Source organism: Convolutriloba macropyga, chromosome 14 (assembly GCF_964194025.1).
Source record: "Convolutriloba macropyga chromosome 14, txConMacr16.3, whole genome shotgun sequence".
Classification (NCBI taxonomy): domain Eukaryota; kingdom Metazoa; phylum Xenacoelomorpha; order Acoela; family Convolutidae; genus Convolutriloba; species Convolutriloba macropyga.
In genome coordinates, this window is record NC_134481.1 from 17,362,074 (window position 1) to 17,382,646 (window position 20,573).

The 20,573-nt window shown below is 31.6% G+C and overlaps 2 protein-coding genes across 3 annotated transcripts in view; one reads left to right on the forward strand and one right to left on the reverse strand.

Annotated features, from left to right (window-relative positions):
- LOC142353106 (trifunctional enzyme subunit alpha, mitochondrial-like) overlaps window positions 1-20,573 on the reverse strand; it is a 249,227-nt gene that overhangs the window by 115,673 nt on the left and 112,981 nt on the right. Inside the window, exon 1 of one of the 2 annotated variants that reach the window (XM_075405312.1) lies at window positions 10,735-10,740. The exons of the other annotated variant lie outside the window; for it this stretch is intronic. The gene's annotated coding sequence lies outside the window, so the exon portion shown is untranslated. Of the gene's footprint in view, window positions 1-10,734; window positions 10,741-20,573 lie in introns of those variants that run through there. 2 annotated transcript variants of the gene reach the window in all.
- Window positions 5,043-17,188, forward strand: LOC142352867 (uncharacterized). The gene is made up of 4 exons (XM_075405021.1): window positions 5,043-5,123; window positions 7,671-7,834; window positions 11,370-11,453; window positions 17,052-17,188. Exons 2-4 carry the CDS (start codon window positions 7,696-7,698, stop codon window positions 17,186-17,188), a joined length of 360 nt encoding a protein of 119 aa, XP_075261136.1. The 5' UTR covers window positions 5,043-5,123; window positions 7,671-7,695.

Below are 20,573 nucleotides of genomic sequence, written 5' to 3' on the forward strand. Positions count from 1 at the left end.
ATTTGTTTTTTATTCGTTTAGTGTAAAAATAGTATTTCAATTTTACATTCCATGCCACAAAGTGAACCAATTGGGTGTTCCTAATAGACTGAAGGCGATAAAAAGACTAGTTCTGGTCTCATGGGGAAGATCACTATAAAAAAATCGAATTCTGTTTGAGAGCTCTTTTTTTAGAAAACTTTTCAATTTTTTTGTTTTTTTAAGTCACCTGTAGATTGGTCACTTTTCATATTGAGGTTCCAATAACAACAAACCTCATTTACAGTCAAATGAAGCCCAATCAACAAAAAAAATTCGGGGATTTTCTCAATTTTTCGGCTTCGACACTGAGTTTTCGAAATTTTAAATCAAAATTTGATTTACTTTTTTGAGGATTTACTAATTTTTTGGAGTTCTATGGCATAAACTCATTGACTAAAGGTGCAATATGTTCCAAAATGAGCATTAAGTGATTATACCTGGCGCTTTGAGTGGACAGCTATTGGCTGTTAAGACTTTAATAAAAAAAATTTTGAAAAAAATTTTTTTTGAACATTAGCAATCATAAATTTATTTTCGTGAACTGTAAGTCAGCCGCAGAAAAGACAGGACCCTCTTCCTTTCTACTGCAACCAAATTTTATCTTCTAATCTTTTGTATATATGACTTCAATGACTCAAGGTCTCATTTTTTTAATTTTTCTGGTTATTTTCGTATTATTGGTTACTTTTGAACTCATATCACATTATCCGAATACTGAGTGCTCCCATAACCTAGAAAATACGTTCAGTGGATCACTGATAAAGTTTTCAGTGAAAATCTTATGGTTTAAATGGCTTCGACACTTTCTTCTCACACTTTTCTACTGATTTTTTTGTTTTTGCCTGTTTTTGTTGTTGTTTTCATAGTCATAAGACTTATTGTGATGTCTTATTGATTACCTATGAATAACAAACGTTATTTTTCTCACATCGGGTTATACTTTAGTTGATTTATTGACTGCCGTTGAAAGCTAGTGATTTGAATGGCTGTGAAGACTTTGAAGGTAATTTTTCGAAAAACTTTTCTGAACATGAACCAATTTAAAACTTTTTTTCGTGTACCGTTAGTCAGTCTCACTAAAAACAGGACCAACCTTTTTTTCTACGGCAACCAAATTTAAGATGGTTAGTGGTTTTATCTTCTAACTATTGGTTCTATGACTTCAATGACATGAGTTCAAAACTTTTTTTTAGATTTTTGGATATTTTTGTATTATTGGTTTTTTTTGAACTCTTATCACACTATCTAAATATTGATAGCTCCCAATGGCTTAAAAAAACGTTCAGAATATCAGACAAGAAGTTTTTAGAGAAAGGCTTATGTTTTAAGTGGCTCCGACACTTTCTTCTCGCATTTCCCTACTGAATTTTTTGATTTTGTTGCTGCTGTTCATGAGATTTTTTGTGATGCTTTACTGGTTAACTATGCATGACAAATATCCCTTTGCTCCCAAATGTTTTTATTGAATTCCGTTGAAAGCTATTGAATTTAATGGCTGTTAAGTCCTCAAAAAAATTGGAAAATTTTTTTAAACATTAACCAATCTTAAAAATTTTTCGTGAACTGTAAGTTAGTCTCAGTATTGAGAGGACCCCCTTCTTTTCTCCGGATACAAAATTAATCTGATTTCCGGTTTTATCTTCGACCTAATAGTCTTAAGTCTTAAATGCCACAGGTTTTAATATTTTTTAATTCTTGGTTACTCTTTCTTATTTTTCAGGTTTTAATAATTTTTAATTCTTGGATACTCTTTCTTATTTTTGGTTCCTTCTGAAATCTTATCACATTATCCTAATACTGATAGTTCCCAATGGTTTTGATAAGATGTTCAATGGATCAAAGATAAGGTATTCAGAGTAGAGCTTATGATTTAAATTGCTTCGACTCTTTCTTCAGGCACTTTTCTACTGAATTTTTCTTTTTTGCCTGTTTTTGTTGTTGTTTTCATAGTCATTGACCTATTGTAATGGTTGATTGATGAAATATGAATGGCAAAGAACTTTGTTGTCTCATCAATTTAGCGCATTTACCGGCTTCCGTTAAAAGCTATTGATTTTTATGGCGTTGATACTATATGGTTTTGTGTTTCTTTTTCTCCTCTTTCAACACAATCGGGTAATAACAGATCCCAGTGGTTTTCAAATGTGGCCTAGGTAAACTTAGTTAATATCTCAGTGTAAATAATTTAGCTGAAATAGTAGAAATAACAATTGAATTAAAAGTACATGATTTTCAGATAATAGCTAAGGATTTTAATGGAATCAATTATTTGTGTTTTCGCAAATCGTTTGTAATTTTTTGAGATTTTCTTCATTTTTAGTCCGTTTCTATGACTTAGTCTAAACAAAAACAGGTCCTTTTGTTTTCGTAATAATTTTTTAGTAATTTGTCAAGGTTTATTTAGTTAAAAGCTAATGCTTTTTAAGACTTTTGAAATTTCTTGGTTTAAAAAATTTTGATTAATTTTTGAATTTCACCTCATTATTCGTTCTCTTTTTTGTCCTGTTACCTAGTCTCATTAAGATACAATTCCCTCTGTTGTTTAGTTAGAAAAAAGTAAATTTGTGTAGTTAAGGTTTTATATGACTGCTTTTGATGTTGTTACTAGGTGCTTTTAAATTTTGATATTGTTTTTACCGTGAAATTTTTGTTTTTGCTAATTTTGTTGTTTGTTTTTTTTCTCGTAGACTCCTTAACGGCAGATCTCGTTGGCACTGTAATGAGGCATGGCATTATGTAATTCAATTAGTGGTTAGATTGTGTAACGATTGTTTTAAACTCAAATATCTATTTTCGTTTTATCGTCATTTGGTTGACAATTAAGTAAAGAATGTTGATAAGTTCGGGTCGGAACATCATGTGCGAACGCACATTAACGAGCCTCCTTGTCTCATATGTTGGCAATATAGTGATAGTATCAATCCGGATTCTCCAATGCAAACTATTTACTCTGTAAACAATTAAAGAACGTCAGAATTCAAGTCAGTCTATCATAGTGAGAACTACGATTTGGTTATTACGCAGCCTTGTAAACAGGAGAAAAATAATATCTTGAATAGTTTTAATTCATTTTTGTCAATATTTTTTTTCCTTTCACCTAGCTTTACTCCCTCAATGCAATCATTGTGTCTCTCCGCCTAAGGAAAACATCTTATAAAATGAACTGTCGTGATCTAACTAAAATGAAATTTAATCTATCATAAAATGATTTGTAAAACAAACTAATTGTTTTAAAATGAACTAAGAGGGTAATAGAAGGTGCAAGTATTCTCAGTAGAAGAGGATTAATAGATCCCGATCGGATTTTTGAGTGATGGTACCTCTTTTTTTAAAAGTGTTGTCTTCCAAACCGAAATAAGAGTCGACACACGAATCAGAAATTAGTGAAATGAAAGTTGACTTGAATCAGTTTTGGACATATGGACGCAATTTGTGTTTTGAAAGCGTTTCTAAAGATCCTTCGATAAATTTTTATCAGTTTTGTTAAGAATTTAGAGGCAAAAATTTAATTCAAATAAATTTTCTCAACAGAATCCGATTATTTTCGGAAGTTTTTTAAAATACGCTTAGATCAGAGTTACACAGTCTTTTTATGGCTGGCGCAAAAAGACATAATTTGCTGCGTTTCTCATTGTTTTTGTTTTCTCAAAAACAAAATTCAAATTTCTCTTGAATAATGTCTCTAGTTTAATTAATGTCTTCAGACGACGGTTGGAAGTGACTGAACTTTCCAGAAACTGGAAAGATTATAAAAAAAATTAATAAACAAAGTGATATATACATGAAAAATTATTATGTTTCCACGGCGCATTTAAATGAAAAATTTAATTAGATTGTGTCTTTTTACCCAGGTCGGGGTGTCCAGACTATTGTGATCTCTCATCTTTGAGTGCACTAAAAATAAATGTTTTAGAAAAACCTTTGACTGCGCGAATGTCTGATCATAGGTAGCTCAAAGTGTGCGAAAGCTTGATCACAGGTCATTTCAACCGAACCATGCTCTTATCAGCAACTGCTTCGAAAGCACAAAGTCTGATGTGAGATTATTTTGAAAGAAATAAAAATGAATACTTTTTACTACTCTCCAGTGTCCCTATTTAGAAGTATGTTGATTTAAAAAGGTCGCAAAATTGGACGGAACAGCAAAAAAAGCAACAACTAAGTAATAGAAAAATTATATCGACATAAGATACGATATAATAATAAATTGTTTCCATCAGTCATTAAGTAGCTTCACAATTACCTGTACAAATATGGAATTGTATTTGTACAGGTAATTGTGAAGCTACTTAATGACTGATGGAAACAATTTATTATTATATCGTATCTTATGTCCAATGAGAAAAATAGACTATCAATAAACCATAAGCACCGTTAATTGTCACAAAACTGATCGCCACCGCATACAGAAATTTAATTTAATTTAATGTAATAGAAAATCATTTCAGTCTAAGCAGTGATGATTTTGAGCTTACAAAAGTCTGTAACTCTTCTGCTGGTCTGAGATGGTCTGATTAGAGGTGGCTTCGAGCACCCTTCGAACTTCGAAGAACTCTAGTTTTTGAGCGCACCAATAGCCTGATCAGAGGTCACATTTGTATGGGAAGGTCTGATCAGAGGCTGGACCTCAACATAGGTAATCATTAACTTCGGCCGTCAATTTTATCAAAATGAGGTAACATCATTTTCTCCGCTGTTGATGCTGTGTCCAGACAACCAGCTGGGGAATATAAAAGAAAAAATTTCAAAGGAAAGCACAATTAGCTGACTACAAAGCATCAAAAACTCTTTGACTAGACTTTCCGACCTACAATACCTTCAATTTGCAGATTAAGATCGGTTCAAAGATAACTTCACACAACGGAAACCTTATTGAGAATCTGGTTCAAAACCTTGTTTTTTGCTGGCAACCTCATTAGTACAAAATTTTCTTTTGTAGACTTCCGCAATACCGGGTGTATTTGCAATAACAATACTATAAAAGAAAACTTGAAGTAAATTACGATTTCATTACCAGAAAGATTAACCTGAAGAAAAAATATTTGAAAAACAATCTGAATAACAACTTTTGTAATTTCAACTAGCTTTTTCCAGTTTAAGAAGTACGTAAGTTTAAGTCATCACATTAGTTGCAAAAATTCAGAACTCTACGCAATATATTTTTTAACACAAATTTATCAAAAATTTAACGGCAGCAGAAAACTCAAAATCTTCACATAATTTTTGAATAGTTTTAATGTTATTTGAAAAATGATCATTCCGTTATAAAATTTTATTTGCAACATATTCACCCAACAATTAAGAGAAGGAACATAAACACAGTTTTGGACATTTTTTACGACAAATAATGAAATGCAAACATAAGCGTACAAATTAAAGTAAAAATATAATTGTCGGAATTTTTGCGGGTAGTTGTTGGCATCTACAAGCTACAACGAAAAAATTTCCGGAGTTTAAAGGAAATAAAGTTTTTAATGTGTTGCTGTAGTAAAAATACATAAGACATGCAGAGCAATATGAAAAATTATCTATAGTGAAGCATACTAAAAACCAATCAAACGAATACACAAGCAAAGAAGAAAAAAGATTGGCCCTGGTTGATATAAATCTAACAAATCTAACATTAAGACTATCGAGTCTAAAAAAGTTATTAATGAAATGTAAACCAACGCCAGTTTTGATCACACCAACTTGAGTGAATAATTGGCAGATATCATATTATCTAGACTAAAAGTTATCAAATAAGATAATTTTATTGCTACCAATGTTGTTCAACCGAACCGAACAAAAAATATTGGTTTTTAGCGAGGTTTTACTTATCAAAAAACAAAATTGAAGAATGTTTGTCAAAAAAATCTCCTCGACAACTAAAATGATTGTTTGTTTTCAACGACTGGACTTCTTGGTTCAGATAACACAATCCAGACTCTGGGATGAGTTGTAATCAGACCCTGATTAGACTTTCTAGCTTGTACTTTTTCTGCCAGAACGGTCTGAACGGAGCGCGCTTGTCTAGGGAGTCAGAACTCGGGTACTCTGGTTTACAAAAAAACGGGAAAATAAGCGTCGCATATAATATATAAACTAACTTCACCTGATGTAGAGATTCAATATTTTGTCTCTTGATTTCAGAAGTCCTAAACGCTGAAATTAGACCTGTTAAATAACAAAAAAAGTAAAAAACAACAATTTTTCAAGCCTCCATTAAGAGAGCATTTCTATATTTTCATTTTTCATTTGACAAAAATTTTTCAAGTGGAATGAGTTTTGCTTGCTTATTTTGAGTTATTTTAATTATTAGAAGTCAATAAAAATCCCTTACATCATCCATTCGTCCACTTTTAATTAGATTCTGACATAGTTATGAAGTTAATAATAAAATTTGCAACTTTATTCTCAAAGGATGGCATCAAAGTTTAGGCAAAATTTTTCTTAGCTTTTTCTTATTTGTTATAGGAAGAAAAATATGGAAATAGAAAAAAATATATATCACAAAAAGAGCTGCATGAATATATACATTGTACGGCTTTCTACCAAAAACATCATGTATGTATCATTCTGAGCAGATAATAATCAAGCTAAAACCCTCAGTTGTATCATACAAAAATATTTCTTTTTCGAAATCTGCAGAGCCAGTTCTGCATTACAAAGGGAGAACGTTCCCTCTATTGTAAATAACATTGATACCTTACCTTTATACATGGGAAAACATGCAATTTTTGTTTGTAGTTTTTGTGATATCCCGACAAGGCATTAGCAGCATAAATGAGCATGCTACCTTATGTAATAATGAACCGGACTTCAGTGAAAATGGACTTCAGTTTCCGAAAGATTGCTTTGTGTTGAATCACACCGCTTAACTCATATTATATGACCGTTAAGGACTGCTGAGGATTTTCAATTCAAAGAGAACACCCATTTAGCGTATTTTTTTTTTAGTTTTTACAAAAACATAGATTTAAAAATTCTGAATTTTTGTTGTCCTTTCTCACATTTTTCAACAGTACTCTAGAACTCTAAAATTATATCGTTAGGTTCTGCGTTCATAAATTAGAACACCCGATGGCTTAATTTGGCACAAATCAGAAAAGCTTAGGCGATTTGTACGATTAAAAAATACTGATGTCTTTTTATGTGAACACTTGAGCTATCTTTGTGCGAAAACCAATGGATTAAGCCCTTCAAAATTGTTGTATACGCAAACCACTATGATGCAATTGTGACCGTTATCGATTTATCGTTTGATAAAAAACTTTTGATTTCAGCTTTTTCCTCAGAAACGGAATTTTTGTACTTCACTGTTTGACAAAAAAGGAACGCTCAATTGGTAATTTTAGATGGTAAACAGCCTTTTTTTTAAGTCCAAGAAACTTCCGGTGGTAATTTGTTCGCTGATCTTGAAACTAAAAGAACTTGCCAAAACACAAAGTATTTTTGGCCCAAAAACGAAGTAATTTTGGCCAAATACTTTGCTGAAAATACGAAGTACGTTTGGCTGACAATATTGACCGCAAAAACAGCAACTTGCCATGTAGAATTGCGATTTGAGAGGTTATAATTGTCAATGAGAGTATTTTCAATTTTAAAAGAGTCGGATATTTATAACAGAAGCCGATGCGTAACTAATTTTTATGACGATAGAATTTCAGGAAAGGAATAATACGAAGTACAAAAATGGGTGTGAACAGATCAATTGTGACCATGAAGGCTGGCAGGTTTGGAAACAACGAGGGTAGAATGGCAACAAGGAAGACGAAATCTGCCTGGGATGCATTGATGCAATGCCTCGGTCTAATGATATTCGCACTAATGAGTGAGTTGTTTAACGAAGTGTCACTAAAGACAGTGCCCACGCCTGAAATTAGGCAAAATACTTTAAAATCAATTACACTGCTCATGTTTCAAAACAAAAAAAAACTTGATCTATGAATTGTAATTTTTTTATTCAGCAGATTCAATGCCGCAATTTTATAGTGTTATTTTTGCTAGAGCCAGTTCTTGTTCAAGCTGATGACATTAAATTATACAACTTAAAAAAATTCTGAACTTTATGTCTCTGGTTCTTCCATATGAAATAGCGCCCATAGGTTGCAAAACAGTGCATTTTGCAATTTGAAACTTTTCAGGTTTTTCGTGGATAACAGTAACATTCTTTGTCGCATGTGAACTTTAAGGAACTGTTGCCCACAATGACGAAACGATACGTTTAGCAATGACCAAGTAACGTGGATGCTTAAGAATAACGTACTAACGAATAATGTTTTAAGTGTTCACAATTTTGGGCCCTTTTTCACAAAGTTATTCAATTAGCCCTAAAATTTTTCTGAAATCTATGTTGCATTTACTTCAGATCCAGTTCAGAAACTTCCATACGCCGCAAAACGTACAAAAAAACGAGCAATTTGTGTTACGGTTTTGTCGGAGTTTTTCACGGCCCATGTTCTAAGATTAGAGTTATAAGCGAGAGTGGAAAACAGTGGTATTAGAGCGAATCTGGTTCAAACTCGGGAAAGCTTGGATATATCAGTCTCATTTAACCACGACTTGTGTTTTTGAGCTTTATGTTAAAAACTGCCAATTATGCAGAAATCAAAGAACATCTAGATGATTTTTATTTAGACAAAATTTCTTCATTTCACTAACTAAAAAGCAAATCACTGGTTTGAACGTACTCATAATATGCCATTTAACAAAATTTAGTTTTTGAACTATGTCTTAGATCATTTTTGACAAAATCAAGAACTCCAGATGTAAGCTAACTGACCTCCCAAAGACCGTGGAAAGTAATGACAAAAATCTTGGACAAACATGACAAGCTATTTTCACATTTCTCCACGATTTGGTCTAATTAACCAAAAGAAGCTAAATGTACGTTTTGCGTTTGGCGCAATGGTAATTGTTCTTCTGAGCCAGGGTTCGAGCAGTGAAAAAAACAACTCAAAACTTTCTTAAACCACAATCAGCATAGCGACGGAGATTTGTCTAATTAATCACCTAATGGAAGGACGAAAGTTCTAGTCACACTAATTAATATTTTTCCAGTCTGCTTTTTTTCTCCTGCTTTTTCCCTGAAAGATACAACAAATTTTCTCAATTAAAAAATCTGGTCAGTTGTTCTATAAAGAAAGTTTCGAATAATTAGGGCAAAAAAAATTCAAATCTTTCAATTTTTTTCCATTTCATTGGAATTTTTTTGCTTGTCTATGCTACAGTTCTTAAGGTCAAGCAATTTTTACTTAAATTGTCCTGCAGTTTCAAAAAAGATTTTTATCTTTGTCATGGCTATGTTAGTAGAGAAATTTATGGAGTTTAAAAAAACGCAAGGTGTTCTTCTTAATGACGTCCAACTTCATCTGCAAAAAGTCTTTTCAGTCATTAGCGAAGTACTAAAAACCAGTAAATGTTTTCTTTTATTCGTATCTCTAAAATTCTACTTTTTATATCTCTAAAAAAATTGATGATGATAGATAGACAGATCTCTAATGATGACAGAATAAATGAGAAACAATTCTTGTTGAAAAACCTTCTTGAAAAATAGCAAAAATTTCTCTAACATCTTCAAAATTTGTTAGCAAATTAAAAAATTCAAACAGAAGCGTTGCTCAATTGCATCAAAAGTTTTTCATATCTTCAATGACTTATAATTCAATATCCAAAAAAAAACAATCGGAATTTCACTTTTTTTAGTTTTTTATTACATATGAAATTTGGATATGTCTTTATCTTTTGTTCAACCTAGATGACAACTGATCAACCAAGTTTGCCAGAATGAAGACATTTAGCAAAGATTGACCACATGGCAATCTGGGTAACCATAACGAGATCATATAAAATTTTTTGTGCGGCGAATGGAACCATATATGTTTCTTGAACATATAGATCCCAAGAAAGGTCAACCCTGGTTTATACTCAAATCCCTAGTCTACAGAAAGATTTAGAGGTCGCTTTTTTGTAACGATATAAACTATTATCTGGAAATTTTAGCCGTTTCATGCTCTTGTTTGACTATGAAAAAAATAAAAAGAAAAACAGAATTAAATATTAAATTTACGTTAAATGGATTGCAATTTTTTTTATTTACCATGGTTAAACAAGGAATCTATCTAAGACATATGCTTCTTTCGGGTCTATTTGTTTTGCTTTCAGAACAATTTTTCAATGCAAAATTAAATTTTCTTGATAAATCTTTTTCGGGCGTTCAAGAAATAACCTACAGAGTTTTTGTAGCATCAAATATAAATCATTGCAAGGATAGCCTCAACTTAAAGTGTGTCAGTATCAAATTTATCGAACACTATCCTTAAAAACAGATTCCTACACATGGTAATTGTGAGCACAAGGTAACTATCGTACACCTAAATTTGGTATCAATCAACAAGCATTTTGGTATTAAACAACAAAATGCAATCAATGTTTTGTTGTTTAATACCAATGTTTTTTGTTGTAAAAACTTTTAGCGACTTTAATAACTAACACGGTAACGATACCGGTTCTAGTTTCTGTTCATTGCTTGCTTTAAAATAATACTGTCATATTCTCCCATAGGAATTGTTTTCCACCTTTCAGTGGCTGCGTTCCTAGTGAATTCGATTCTTTAGAAGTAACAATTTTTTTGTAAACTATTCGTGCTCTTTGTGAATAAAAATTTTCCTTATTTATGAGCTACAGGTGTTAATTCGTGTTTCAATATTTACTTTACGACGTTTTTATTGGTTTAATAAGTTTTCTATCGCACGTTAGCTCATAAAACAAATTGTATCCCGTTTATAAGTTGCCTAAGAGGGGGCAATATATATATATATATATATATATATATATATATATATATATATATATATATATGCTACAATGTGTATAGGCATTAATCAAACGCAGTCACCCAATCCCGTTGCCCAATGAGAGGAGGATACGCAACTCAAAATCGAAAGAATTTATAAGCGATCAGATTGAAAAACAATGAGATATAACATTTTGTTTCCAGATGGCTCGATCTTTGGAGAGAACAAGTAGCTTTTTCTCCATTTTGACAAAGAGAACAGGCTCCTTGATCTCTCGATAGATCTTGACAAATCTCTCCAAAGATGTCTCCGCAGGTTGGACGTAGTCTACGTTAGATTGAAACTATTCTTTAGACTTTTTGATTCCATAATCCAAATTGTTTTTTTTTATAATTGACCTGACTGTCTTGAGCAGCCAAGTTCAATAATTGAATAAATTTCGTTTCAAAATGTTTTTACATTAAAACGTGCTATTATAACAACTCATAATTTGTAGTTAGAGGTCAAACATCCCTGGGGAAAAACAGAGAAGATATTGCGTTTGTGTTGATTGAGCTGTTGTGTTTGCAGGTCTGACGTGTCTATCTGTTGGAGCTTCAGCTGATGGAGACATCGATAACATTGCAGACGATAGCACCTTTATTTCAAGGAACGGTAAGGAATGAACGGAAAAGCATAACATCATTTCCTTAAATAAAGTTGATATTTTTTTTCCATCGTAAAATGTCAATTAAATTGGTTTAAACTAATGAATAAGGTATGCTTGGTTGGGGAACTCATGGTTGAAATCATTTCTAAGCTTAGTCGATTCTCAGAAAGTTTTATTACGATCAGGCTTGTATCCACAAATCACCATGATACGCACGCAATTGAGTCTTTGCCTTTTTGTTTGTTCCCAGAAACCCTCACCATCGGGTCTTCAAAATTTCGTTCTCATCAGCCCACAAAATCGGGTTGAACAGAAAAAAATGAGCATTGTCCCAACTCATTGGGTGACGAACAAGCTCTCGCACAGCAATAACTGAGCAACTAAAATTTGTGTGAGCCAAGACTAAAAATTAACCATTGTGGGGCCGAGGGTGTTGTCGCATGAATGAGTCTCATAACAGGGGATTTCTGTTATGACTGGATGCTGACCGGATGTTTATATGCTGACTGAATCTTTGTTTCTAGTGTAATCTAGTTGTTATCGTCTTAGTTATGAAATGCATATGACCCATCTGATAACCCGTGTTGGTTAACCCTGTTCGACGGAAAATGAAATAATGCCGAGATGAAATTCGTGCGTTCAACGTTTCTTTTGTCCACACTTTTGTGTGTTCATTAATGTTTCCAGAAATTAAGGTTTAATTTTGAACGCATTACGTCCCCTTGGTGCACCTTCCTTGGGTGACACCTTTTTAAGTTTTTCAGCGGTGAAAGCGTTAAATGTAGTAAAATCTTCCCGGGACGAGGAACTCTGGTGTATCAGCGGTATCTAGAGTTGACAAGTTAGAAAATTCATCATTATTTTCTTCCATAATTTCGCGGTCAAGGAGTTTTATTAATTTACGCTTTTATTAACACAAATTTTACGTATTTACCGCAAAATTATATAACAGAATTTCGATGAATTTTCCAACTTGTCAACGCTAGCAAAGGCATATGTTATATAAATTTGTGAATGCTGAATTTATATAAGATGCACTTAAGCCGTCGAACTGAAAATACTGCCGTTTTTAGGCATGATTTATATAAATTTGCGTTTCTTAGTGTTGATGTTACATAAATTGGGGATTTCTTTGCGCTGATCTCACATGTCTACGTCTCACAGGGTTGGCGTTTTCCAGCGTAGATCTTACAAAAATGCAACGCTTAAAAATTAGCGTTGATCTTAATTATTGAGCATTTAAATTAGCGTTGGTTGTCCGAATAATCAGCTCTTAATAGTTGCATTTAGTAAAATTGTTGGATTCCATCACCAACTGTTTCGTTAAATTTCATTAAGTTGAAACTTGAGTCCAAATTACAAAAACATTTTCTTAACTTAAGTATTAAATGTGTGCTGAGTTTGAATTAATATTTAACGATTATTTGTTTAATAAATTAATTCTCCCAATGGCACAATTGTCAAAAGATTTCAGAACAAAAGAAATGGCAAATTCGAAAAATTTCCTAAACTGAAATAAGTTCTGGAATAAATATTAGAGTCGCAAAAGTGATTTTTGTTATTGTTTGTTCTTGTTTGCTGCAATAAATCCGGTGTTTTTAGTGTTCTTAGACAATGTGGAGTAGATTCTGTGAAACCTTTGTTGATGCTAACATGTAAAGTCTAGATGAGCTAAAGCATTTGGTGTAGAATTGTTCGACAAAACGGAACTATTTCGCAAATTTTGGTCTTTGCTTTGCGAAAATTTGGAAAGCAATAAAAGCTGCTGTTTCAATCGATCGAGTGTAGGAGCTGTTCAATCTAACTTGTTTCTTACGTTTCTTAGTATATATATTCTATGATCCAGCATAAAATTAGATCTAACTTTTCTTGAATTTAAATTTAGATAATTTGACGTTTTTTATTAAACCACCAAATAAATTATGCATTTTGCGACGTGTTTTAGTTATGCAACTTCATGCAGAAACGCAAAGTTATGCAAAATTTGTGCTTAGCATAAGAAAACTAAGTAAGATAGGCATATAAAATGCAATGTTTTCTTTTCAAAAGCTTCAATTGTAGATCCTGCATAAAAGCATCAAATTCACCGCTAATCTTAATTTTGCGTTTTGAACATTGACACATTGGCCTGGTTGCAATTGGCACTCCTGGTGCGGTTACTCCACCAATTAACTGATTTACGGTTATTTGTCTCAGAAGTTAGATGAATTTACACCTGTAAATAGTAGGAGGTGCAATTTTTGAAAAAGATTTCTGATTCTTTTCTGACCTATCCAGTTTTTTACACTCCCCCCGAATCAGTTATGTGCTTTTATAGAGCACCTTAACTATGTAATGTTAGCAAATTTGCAGGGAGCTGAAAATAATATTCCCACTTAGCAGGGGTGGCACTACAAAAAAGATCCAGATATCATGCCCATTTCTAAACCACAAACTGTAGTTTTTTGTGCTAATCTGATGGATCCATTTATTTTATTCCGTGGCCCTCCGCGTTCTGTTTCTCCTCCCGCTGTTTTGGCTCCCCAGATGCACAATATATATTTGCACATAGTAACGTCCTATACATCAAGACAAAATTTTAAAGAAGGGAACTGAAATACAATGAGGGGAAGAAAAAAGACTTAAGTTTTAAATATGTGCTGGGTTTGAATTAAGGTTTAACGAGTATTTGTTTACTAAATTAATTCTCCCAATGGCACAACTGTCAAAAGATTTCAGAACAAAAGAAATTGCAAATTTGAAAAATATCCTAAATTGAAATAAGTTCTGGAATAAATATTAGAGTCGCAAAAGTGATTTTTGTTCTTGTTTGTTCTTGTTTGCTGCAATAAATCCGGTGTTTTTAGGGTTCTTAGACAATGTGGAATAGATTCCGTGAAACATTTGTTGATGCTAACATGTAAAGTCTGGATGAGCTAAAGCATTTGGTGTAGAATTGTTCGACAAAACGGAACTATTTCGCAAATTTTGGTCTTTGCTTTGCGAAAATTTGGAAAGCAGTAAAAGCTGCTGTTTCAATTGATCGAGTGTAGGAGCTGTTCAATCTAACTTGTTTCTTACGTTTCTTAGTATATATATTCTATGATCCAGCATAAAATTAGATCTAACTTTTCTTGAATTTAAGTTTAGATAATTTGACGTTTTTTATTAAACCACCAAATAAATTATGCATTTTGCGACGTGTTTTAGTTATGCAACTTCATGCAGAAACGCAAAGTTATGCAAAATTTGTGCTTAGCATAACAAAACTAAGTAAGATAGGCATATAAATTGCAATGTTTTTTTTCAAAAGCTTCAATTGTAGATCCTGCATAAATGCATCAAATTCACCGCTAATCTTAATTTTGCGTTTTGAACTTTGACACATTGGCCTGGTTGCAATTGGCACTCCTGATGCGGTTACTCCACCAATTAACTGATTTACGGTTATTTGTCTCAGAAGTTAGATGAATATACACCTGTAAATAGTAGGAGGTGCAATTTTTGAAAAAGATTTCTGATTCTTTTCTGACCTATCCAGTTTTTTTACACCCCCCGAATCAGTTATGTGCTTTCATAGAGCACCTTAACTATATAATGTTAGCAAGTTTGCAGGGGGCTAAAAATAATATTCCCACTTAGCAGGGGCGGTACTACAAAAAAGATCCAAATTTCATGCCCACTTCTAAACCACAAATTCTAGTTTTTTGTGGTAATATGATGGATCTATTTATTCTGTTCTGGGGCCCTCCGCGTTCTGTTGCTCTCCCCGCTGTTTCGGGTCCCCAGAAGCACAATATATATTTGCACATAGTAACCTGCTATAGATCAAGACAAAATTTTAAAGAAGGGAACTGAAAAACAATGAGGGGAAGAAAAAACGTTGCAACATTTTCGTTAAATTGTCGATTCGATGGAATTTTTTTCTATTGATTTGTTGCCATTTGAGTTTATTAAGGGGCATTCGTATTATCGCGCAACAGAACTCAATTGGAAATAATGCAATACTGAGAATCAAACAAAATGTTTGAGGACTATTAATGATATACTTGTGGATCTCCAAATTCGACAAAAATTAATTTCCTCAGGTTAACACTTATTTATATTTTTGAAGACTTCTAATATCAAAATAGACTAGTGATTATGAGCGTACCAAAAAATACAGAACAGAGAAGCAAGTGATTTTTTGTATTAAGAAAACGTTTTCGAATAAATAATAAATTTTGATCAAGAAACGCAATTCGACGCCATTTTTTGGGCATATCGTTGAGGATAAAAAACTGCTGGGTTTAAATAGAACTAATCTTTTCATATTAATGAGCTGATTGCACCAGAGTGAATGCGAAAACAAAAATAAAACAAAATCATAGAGACTGTCAAATATCCTGAAACAATACGAAATTTTATCATAAATTTTTATGCTGAACTTTTGTTGAACTAATGTTTTTTTTATTTTTATGTTTCAGTAACAACAATGCAAAAAAGTAACTGATGGAGGGTTTCTGGACATCAACAGAAAAAAATTTGTGGTATTTTTAACAATTAGGTGATAAAGTTTAAATGTTTGTATATTTTTTAAAGTTTGGTTGTTTTGTTTTTGAGGTTTCACGAATTTTTTTTTTAGTCTGGTTGTTTGTCATTTTGTTTGTTTGGGTGAAAAAATTTGACTGGCAATTTGCCATTCTCTCTCTCTCTCTCTCTCTCTCTCTCTCTCTCTCTTCCTCTCTCTAACTTTAGACCACCGGCCTTAAAGACATCAGAATCACTTTGTTTTTTGAAAATTTTTGTCTGCCCTTGTGTTTGAATGAACAGATGACAATTGTGGAATTTCGACCACTAGCCACTTTTCAAATGTGTGGTCCCAGTTTTCACCTGTTGTGTTGTCTGTTTGTTTCTTAATAATCAAACATGATCTATGGTAGCTTACAGATGAGCTAGTCAGCAGATTTTGTCTACAAGTATTTGGTCTTTTTGGCTAGCAACATAAACACTTAAATTTTTTTTGGGCTCTTTTAATATTTGTTTTGAAATCTGTCAGTTTTTGTTCTCGTTGTAGTGAAAGAATCAAAAGTTCTATGTATTAGTAAATGAAGCTTAGATTTACGCATTTTGGTTATTTATTGCTATGAATATAGATATATGTTTCAGCTATTTTCTTGGAATGATCACACTTTTTGTTACGACTGCCGTTAGTTTCACGCGATCACTTGATCAGCATTTTTTCATTCATTCATGAAACGTTAGTGCAAATACGAATGAAATTTTGTAACTATATTTTAAATATTGAGTCTCTATTCTCATAAAGCAATTTGAGCAAATTTCCTTCAAATTGGTGCTAAAAACTTGCTAACAGCTCATCTCATCGACTTCTGCAAAAATAGAAAACGCTTCGGAAAACCAAATAATGTTCATGATAATGTTCTTAAAATATCATTCCTCAGTAAGTTAAGAGGAGAACCTGTGTTTGTACATGTGTCCTTGTGCGAAACAATCAAAGCTCCTCATCCATCTTAATGGGGTCTTTATTTATCAAAAATTAGCTCTCGTGGCTATCAACTAGATTGTAATGACATCATGTCAGATCATAGATTGTGTTTGTGTTAAATTGTAGCAAACTGTTTTAGATGAGTATAATCCACTTGAAAACAGAGATGAGGATTTTGTCAAACCTACTAAATTCTCAACATGCGATCCGGATGAACCAGTCCTCACCAGTACATGCAAGGACTTATCTTACTGCTGTAGTAAGTTATCTTTTTAAAATAAAAGTGTGTTGAAAAGAAGCGTACTCAGTATTTCCGTTACGGATTTCTTGTAGTGCGCACGCTTATATTATTACAGCAGCGTGATAATTTGCGGTCTTATATTATTACAGCGTGATATGGCTTATTATTTCAGTATGGGTTTTTGCGTATAGCGAATGAGCTTTGTTTTTATTGAAAAGGTAATTCACAAGTTAATCCTAACTAACGCTTGTATACAAATATATATATATATATATATATATATATATATATATATATATATATATATATATATATATATATATATATATATACATATATATATATATGTATATATATATATATATATGTACATAGAAAAAATGATATTATATAAATATATATATATATATATATATATATATATGTCTGTGTGTGTGTGTGTGTTTGTGTGTGTTTGTGTGTGTGCTTATGTAAAAAATGCGTAATCTGTATTATCGTAACGGACTTCTTGTAGTGCGCGCGCCTGTTTTATTACAGCGTGATACAAAATGGCGTAACTAAATTTTCAGTTTGGGTTTTGTGCTTTTTCTATAGATCACAAATTAACTTTACCATTTGTGGAAACAAATATATTTATATTATTATATATATATATATATATATATATATATATATATATATATATATATACATATATATATATATATATATATATATATATATATATAGAAGTAAACAAAATGATTGATATATATATATATATATATATATATATATATATATATATATATATATATATATATATACGTATATATACATATATATGTATATAAATATATATATATATATATATATATATATATATAAATAAATAAACAAAATGATTGATATGTATATATATATATATATATATAAATTTATATATATATATATATATATGTATATATATATACATATATATATATATATATATATATATATATATATATATATATATATATATATATATATATTATATATAGACAAGGAGGCTCAGTTATATGCGTTCGCACATAGAGTTCCGACCCCACTTATGCACTTTTTTGGATTTTTGAGGATCAGCAAGTTTGAAAAAGAAGCGTGTATGAACCAAAAGATTGTTTCCAAGGCATAAAACTCAGCGGAGTAAAAAAAAACACTCATCAGATTCATGAGATCAGCCATTCTTAAGAAAGCAAGTCAAGACGAACAACAAAAATCAAAAAATTAATTTAATTACATACGAAACTTTAAAAAAATATATTAAAAGTCAGAATAGCCTCAGACAAAATTTAAACTCAATGAATTAAATTGTTTTTCAATAGAAAAAAATATGGGACTACTCCATAATAAGGCTCGATAACAATTAGAGAAAAAAGAACAAAAAACAGCAAAAAAAATTGACTTACATTTTCAAAAAACAATTCATTTCAATTTAATGAAAACCAATTGATAGCTATTGTAAACATCAACGTGTTTATGATCCGATACGTTTTTTTAGGGTGGCATTAAGACCTGTCATTTTTTCAATTTTTTTTAAGTAGTTACAAAATGAACAACAAATAGAATTTCAATTAAAGTCTGCGAGAAAACCGTGTCGAAGCCGAAAAACCAGATTTCGCCCCACATAATATGTTCAATTGAGCCTTCCTTGGATGCCAATAACGTAGAATGCGACCCTTCAATATGAGGATAGGAAACAAGCAGACAAAAACAGAAAAATAGCAACATTATGTAATACTTTTGTATAGTTCGAAAACAACTATTTTTAAGGTCATGAATGCCATTAGCTACAAAAACAAAAAATTAGGTTCATTTTTTTGTCCGAAGGAAGCGCTTGAGATCAGTACTTATTCAGAATATGTCTTACGTCTACATAAAAAACGTCAAATATAGAACAAAAATCAAAATTTGTTTTAGTTTTTGTGAAAATCCCGTGTCGAAGCCAATAAATAGATAACGATACCTTTAAAAAACATTAGATTTTGTACTCTTGCAATTTCACTTGAAGAAAGTGATGTCAGCTGTGACCGGTAATTAACAAGACTAAGAAACAAATAGACAAAAATTAACAAAAATGAGAAGATAAAATGTTTTTTTTTAAAACAATTGTTTTCAAAGACGCGAAAGCCATCAGCTATCTACTCGAAGCAGAAAATTGCCCAATTATTCTTCCATGAAAGCTAATGAAACCTGTCATTATCCAGGAAGTTTCATACGACAAAAAAGACAAAGTTAAATCTACAGTTAAAGACGAACGTAAAAAAATTCAATTAAATTCTTCGAGAAAGAGGTGTCGAAGCCGTTATAACCCTAATCTATACCTTTAAAAATTTTTGTATGTTCAATTAAATCTCTTTGTGAATGACAATGTACAAAACAGCAAAGTGATGATGTGAAAAAAGGCAGAAAAAATTGTGAAAAATGGGCCAATGCCTAAAAACAAAAAAAAATGTGGAATCTAGTAGCATCAAAGCCAGAAAAACATAGCTTAACGCACAAAACTGCAAAAAAAAACTGAATTTTCTGTAGTAAAAAAGAAAGAAGAGTTTTCTTTGCAAAGATGTTTTTTTTCTTTGCAAACACTAAGTAAAAATCTGACCAAACAAAAAGAAAAATATTGGCAAGTTTCAATAAGCAATTATTTATTGAAAAATCAAACATTTCAATAAGTCAAAACGACCATAATTTTTCGAGAAAAGAAACTAGATATACTAATTGGGAGTTTGAAAGCCAAATGAATATATCAACATTGAACTTTGTTTTGAGTTGTTCTGTTCTTTAATTAACATAAAATGATCGATTTTTTTTTTAAAAAAGAACGACTGAATACAATCTTAAATAATTTTGATTTGTAACAGTCCAAGATTGCACCAACACCAGACTTGCTATTGCTATTCGTCCATTAGGAACACTCATTTGTTTCGAGTGTTTCTGATCTGGATAATTTGTTTATCAAAAGATCAAATATAAAGGCTGTGATATTGATATTCATTGAGTAAAGTTATCAAAAACGGCAAAATTTAAATTCCAGACTACTCTTATTGGAAGTGAAAGTAGAACTAGTTCCCGTTGTAGCTTACAAACTTTATGTAAGTTGTTTTTGAGTGTGTACTTTCGGCAAATTCAATCAACGTGGACTAAAGAAGATTAATTGGTGTATTTTCTGATGAAAAAGGCTGAATTTTGAAATATTTAGCAAAAATTTTAGCCAAAAAATATATCAGTTTAGTCAACAAGACTTTTTTTGTCTCCAAAAACAAAATCAATAGGGTTATTGATAACAATTTTTACATATTTTTGCAAAATCGACGAAAACTTTGGCAAAAATTTCTGAAAATGTGAATAAAAACAATGTAATTCACTCAATTTTTCTCGAAAGTTTAAACCTCGATAGCTTTT